Below are 6476 nucleotides of genomic sequence, written 5' to 3'. Positions count from 1 at the left end.
TGATATCATGCTGGCAGCTCATGAAAACATAGACTATCCAAGTCTCTACCTTTCTCACTATGAAAATAGTTTCCCAGGCAGTTTGACTTTATCACTGCCTTTTCTATTAAATGTATAATAATACTCTAAGTTTGCATTTTTAGCCACATAAGCTGGGTGGAAGTTGGTTGGACCATCACTTTGGCTGAAATTATTAACTAGATGATGGATTTACATAAAATGTAACACAGATATTTATGATCCCCAGAAGCTGAATCCCAATGACTCTGGTGATCCCCTGACCTAATATCTAGCGCTGCCGTGAGGCTGACATTTGTACTTTTGAGTGAAAATTCTCAACAACAGTTGGATGGATTTACATTTACATTTGGTGCATATTCATGTTCTCCTCAGGATAAGTATTAACTTTGGTGATTTGCTGACTTCTCATCTAGCACCACCACTGGGTCAGAAGTTTACCAAGTGCTTTGGTTTATAGTAGCATTTGGTCAATGCCCCATCCTTCCTCATCCTCGCAGAGCTACTAGTGCGGCAGTAAGAAAATGATTGTAAATAGGCTCTTGAATGTTTTATGTTAGATGAAAAAGGTCAACTGCCTGTTATAAGGTTAAACATTTGAAGTCTGCTAGTTGCAGGTAATAAGCTTAAGCTGAAGAGTGTTGGTAGACAAGTCCAGAGAACACAGTTTCTACACGGACCCCTAGGAAAATCATTCCTCAGTAATCCCACTGTTTCAGTCTCTCTTCATGCATGAAAGAAAACTCACTAACAGGGCTAAAAATTTCACCAGCCTGCTGCCCTGCAGACATTATTTTTCAGCTGACGTAAGTGCTGATTTAACCTCATTTGATATCATCTGAGTACGTGCCAGAGAAGATATGGGAGGAGAGCTGCCAAACAGACTCTCTGGACGTCTGCCCAAAACATTTAACGGTCCCTTTCCGGCTATTTCTGTTTCATGTTATTCAGACTTCTACACTTTGTATAATTGGATTCCCTTCACATTGTGCTGGAGGGAAGAAATGCTAGAGGCTTTAAATTTTATGAATCTTCATGTATTAGTAAACTTCATAGCGGCAAGGGCTAATCACAGCTAAAGAAAAGTCCCAACTTACACTGGCCTTATCTCATGTTTCGTACACAACATAGTTCTTACACAATAACACAAGCCATACAGCACTGCACACACACACACCTGTCTTCTCCTGTTGGACTTTAGGTCAGTTCAAATGTCAGTGCTCTCAGTGGTAGTGATCGGTTGACATTCAAGTCATGTAATGAATCCTGTCCATGTGTTTTTATTTGAAACCCATTTGCTTGCCCTGTATTCTAAAATTACTGGAACACATCTTTATTGAACATCTGTGAAAATTATTCCTTTTATTTCTTCATCTCATTTGCTTGCTATCATTGTCCTTCACACACAAACACATATACACACATTGGTCTTGATATAATTATGAGGACACTTATTGACATTATGGACATAATGTATTCCCTAGCCCCTCACCCAATTCTTAACCATCACAACCCTTACTATAGCCTTACCCAAACCTAATTCTACCAAGTCAACACCCTAAAATTCAATGATTTACATGATTTACCAACATCTGTCAATCAACAATGTGATTGTTGTGTGTGTGTGTGTGTAAACAGGCTTTGGTGCCCACAGTGTGAGTAATGCTATGTACACACACACACCATCCCTCCGACTCTTTTCCTTTGTCTCCCAGTCGTTCTCAAACCTTTGTACTTTAAATTTCCTAACGGATCATTTTGGCAATACTACTGTGCCCATTTTCCCTTCACTGCTTCTTATATTCCACCTCAGGCCAGGCAAGGCCACACACAGATGCTGCTGACCTCCATCTTCTGCCACATTACCCAACTCAACTACATTTCACATTAGCACAAAGACAACTCTCTCTTATAGTAAAATTAATCTCCAGCCTAGAGCAGTGATCTGTTATAGCAGGCAAGGGAGAGTTTTTGTTGCATTTAACTTGGCATTTGCTTTTATTGATTAGCATACTTTCAACTAGACAGAAGGATCTAGTCTGTGAATGCTGTCAGCTAGGTGTATTGTCTTAAATATGGATTGCTTTGACATTGTCTTAAAGGGCAAAGCACTCAGTTCCAAAATTGATATTCTTCTTTCTAGCTAATGAACATACATCAGTCAAATCAGTGCTGTGAAATACTGAAGCCACACAAAAGCAAAAATAGAAGGCCTTGCAAATGTTTCATTAGTAATGCAAGAAAAACCACATGTAGGAAAGTCAAATACATACAATGACTGAAGCTGAATCTTAGCCTTCTGCAGGCAAATGAAGCACAGCAGAGTATGATCTACATAATGACACAAACAAATTAAATCATGTAGAACTTAAGAGTTCTTTAGGCAGACCAACTATGGATGGTGATGATGATTTTCCACTTCGGATTTCAGTAAGATTTTCCACTGAGGAAATGAATCTGCTCGTGTGCGAGTTAAAGGTCAGTGGCGCAGTCTCTTTGTGCCCTCATTTTACCAACATGCCCAAAATTTACCTGGACACACCCCATTTTCATCTGGACCCAGCTGCTGGCGTGAAATTAATGAAATGCTGCTTGGTAAAAAGACAATGTGCTATGCGCAGGTATGAAATTAGGAAACACAGAGGCTACCTGTGCTGCACACCATACATTTGTTGCAAGAAAGGGTCCTTTATTATTAATGCAAGAGTCCCACTTTTATATTGTATTGGCAGTATTTTGTTATAACACGCTTTTCAGGGCACATCCCCCTTTATTCTGTTTCCAGAGTCACATCAGTATGAACTTCTTTATGCTGCCTGAGAAAAAGCAACAAGCTTGAAACACCATCCGATGCAGAGTAGCTGTCAGTCCAAGCCTTTTGTGTTTTGCTTTTCATACCATTAAGTGCTTGTTCGTGTGCACAATTTGCACATTGGATTTTCTAACCCTTTAACTGCATTCAACAGCTCGGCTGCTTTTCTGTGTGAAATACTGGAATCTCAGCCAAAGCCAGACACAAGACAAGTGGCATTTTAATATTACATATTGTATGTGTAGTATTTTTTATTGCTTACTGTACATAGAGTGTACACAGAAAAGGGTGCTCATCTATGGCACTATTTCAGACCTGGGACTTAAATGCATTCTGGAGTGAGGATAGGAGATATGCTGAGGATTAAACCACTAATCCTTAAAAAAAACAAACATAAATCCACAGAAGAAGATTTGCCAGAGATAAGAGCAACACATTTAGAAAAAACATAATATTTTGTTTCTGGTTTTTAGGTGAAAATGTTGTTGTGTTGGGGCAGCTGAGTGAAGGACTGGAGAATGTCCCTGTGGTGCCTCCAGAATCTGAAGAGCCAGTTCTTGACATCTGTAGCCCCTGCAGCTCCTGTTCAATTGCCTCCTCTATTGTGGTCCACATCTCTGACGAGGAGCGACAGAAGTATGAGGAGGAGATCCGCAAACTTTACAAACAGCTGGATGATAAGGTGATGCATCGATGCCGCAGGAAAACCATTTGTCTGCATGAGTGTAAAGCTGATTACACAACATGGCTGAGAGTTTTGTAGCTGTATGCACACATAAACACAAAGAGTATTGTGCAGTACATGTATTAGTCATGTTAATGAAATCACAATCAGACACATAGTAGTGACTCATGTAGCAGCTCTTAGGAATAGATGTCATTAGGGAAATAGTAATGTTCTACATAATTTTACTTACATCATCTACTGTAGGTACTATATGTGCACTGTGCTCCAAAATAGTATAATGTGGTTACGTGCTTTCATTAACAGCTTTCATTAAATATGCAGAAGCAGCAGTGTCAATGCAGTGACACATTTTCTATGTAATGCATATGAGAAAAGTCACCACAATGTTTTTGGTGATTTAACACATACTGTACAGGTGTGTGGTTTCACATACAATACAAAGCAATTTATGACAGTGCATACACTTTTTATAATCTACACATGCTGTGCATTGTAGTAGACCTGATGCAGGATACTCTGTTACATGTATTTATAGACTGGACATACAGTAACTGAAACATTTATCTACTACATGCAGTGTTTCTGGAAATGGTCATTCAGTTTAGCATTGACAGAAGTTGCTCCTTCAGTTGTGGTATACATGATCAGTTGATTACAGGCCATCAAATTTAAATGCTTTTGAACAGTACCCTTATTAAAACATTAGGCCTATGTATATGATTTTCATGAATACCAAAACTACTATCACTAACTCTCCTTTGCACAGTTAAAAACAAGGTGAAATGTATAGTTGTGAGTCACAAGATGGCAGTGTATAAAGTATCTGTACTGTACCAGTGTGTACTGTACAATGCAGTATGTAACACTAAAAGAAGTATATCTATTGTATGTCTTTACCACCAAAAGGATGATGATATCAATCACCAGAGCCAGATGGTGGAGAAGCTGAAGGAGCAGATGCTTGACCAGGAGGAGGTAAAAGACAATGGTTTTACATCCTTTCAAATACACACATGCAAATGCACATGTGCAACAGCAGCAGTCACACTTTGAATAGAAGTCCGCCGTGAAAGGTTTATTATCCTGCCACTGAGATGAATAAGAAAAACAATAACACTATTTTCAGGAGTCAGAACAAATTGTTTAATCATGAGTGTATTTATGTGTTAGTAACTAGATTAAATGGATATCAGTGGCTGCTCAGGTTATTGAGGGAAGAATCTATACAAAGATACTTAGGGTAGTTATTAATCTTAACAAATTGTGCCTTGGACTGAGGGAAGGGCCTGTGTTGCCAGTTTTAGCTGACTAACATTGTGGCAGATAAACAAGTAAATGCTCTCAAATTACATAAAATATGATGTAATATGTTTTATGTGAGCATGATTCCACCATCAGTGTGAATTTTGTGTCGTTTTATGTAGCAGGAAATGGTTTACACCCCTTTATCACACAAATATCTATAGTAACAACAATTAAAGTACATCAAAATGTCATTCCAGTATTTTACAGCGTGTAATAGCATTGGCCAACCCAGTGGGCTACATAATCTGGAGCACGCCAAGTAAAAGACTACATCTGCTAAATTAGTTCATTCATATCCCAAAAACGATCCTGCTGTGATTTGAGTTGACATGATGGTAAATACCCAAGCTTACTTTCTGTGCAGTAACATGAATTTAAATCCATTTGGCGTAAAAGAAGCTATTCACTACAGGGCAAACACGCAGAACCCCGAGTAGAGGAGCATTTACTTTTATTGACATCATTACATTAAAATGACCCACTCTGAGCTGCAGCAGTGCCGACACAAGCAAGTACCATGATAGCAAAATAATGTCAGTTCTTACAGTGTCAAATGATATTTGAAGATGAATATTTAAAATGTTTCATTTGTTAAATTACTCCTGTATGTGTAACATGGTTTGTATGCATGCTCAGATACATAATCAGATAAACCCTAAAATGATTCTTTAATAAACTCCAGCAGCTGTGAATCATGAATAATCAAGAAACTCCTGTTTTACACAGTAATAAATAATGTAAATAACTTAATCTTTCTTTATTTACAGTTTATATTTAGCTGTTAAATTACTGTGCCTCTCAGCTTCTAGCATCATCCAGGGGCGATGGTGAGAAGGTGCAGTCAGAGCTTAGCAGGCTGCAGACGGAGAATGAATCTGCTAAGGCAGAGGTGAAGGAGGTCCTTCAGGCCCTGGAGGAGCTGGCAGTCAACTATGACCAGAAGAGCCTGGAGGTCGAGGAGAAGAGCATGCAAAATAAGCTCTTGGCTGAAGAGCTTGAAAAGAAAATGGTGGGTCAGTCTTTTGGCAGGCTTGTTGTTAATATTTTATACCACAAAGGGGAATATATCAGGGCTAAAAATAAAAATGAGACAGAGGAGGGTTTGTAAATGATTGTTCTAGCTTTATCTAAAATTGATAAATGAGCAGATGGACACATTTACTATAGTAGGCTACATATTGTTGGAAAGCACATTCAGAAAAGGAAAAAAAAGGAACATTAAATATGTAAAATAATCAATTTAAGTTCCCATCTTTCAAAATCAAATCAAATAAAATAAAATTTTATTTGTATAGCACCAAATCACAACAAAAGTCATCTCAGGACACTTTACAAAGTAAGGTCTAGACCTTACTGTTATCAATATTATTACATAGGGAAAACCCAACAAATCCCCCTTGAGCAAGCACTTGGCGACAGTGGGGAGGAAAAACTCCCGTTAACGGAAGAAACCTCCGACAGACCCCGGCTCTTGGTGGGCGGCCTTCTGCCTCGACCGGTTGGGGTGAGTGGATAGAGGAGAGACAAAAGAAGAAAAGCAACAAGACACAACAATCAAACACTGATCAGGTCGATGTGGCCGGTGACTGCTCGTCAGAGACATAGAGCTCCAGGGCCAGGGCAACCTGCAGAAAGGTACAGGGAGAGAGAGAG

The 6476-nt window shown here is 38.9% G+C and overlaps 1 protein-coding gene across 1 annotated transcript in view; it reads left to right on the top strand.

Annotated features, from left to right (window-relative positions):
- Positions 1-6476, top strand: part of kif5ab (kinesin family member 5A, b) — a 54900-nt gene that overhangs the window by 24639 nt on the left and 23785 nt on the right. The window contains exons 12-14 of the mRNA XM_020609948.1: positions 3236-3512; positions 4425-4493; positions 5626-5832. Of these exons, the coding sequence (XP_020465604.1) occupies positions 3236-3512; positions 4425-4493; positions 5626-5832 (553 nt within the window). The remainder of the gene's footprint in view (positions 1-3235; positions 3513-4424; positions 4494-5625; positions 5833-6476) is intronic.

This window comes from Monopterus albus, unplaced genomic scaffold, assembly GCF_001952655.1.
Source record: "Monopterus albus unplaced genomic scaffold, M_albus_1.0 scaffold1.1, whole genome shotgun sequence".
In the NCBI taxonomy this organism is placed as follows: domain Eukaryota; kingdom Metazoa; phylum Chordata; class Actinopteri; order Synbranchiformes; family Synbranchidae; genus Monopterus; species Monopterus albus.
Note: the sequence above shows the minus strand (reverse complement) of the source record. Positions and strands in the feature narration are given on the sequence as shown.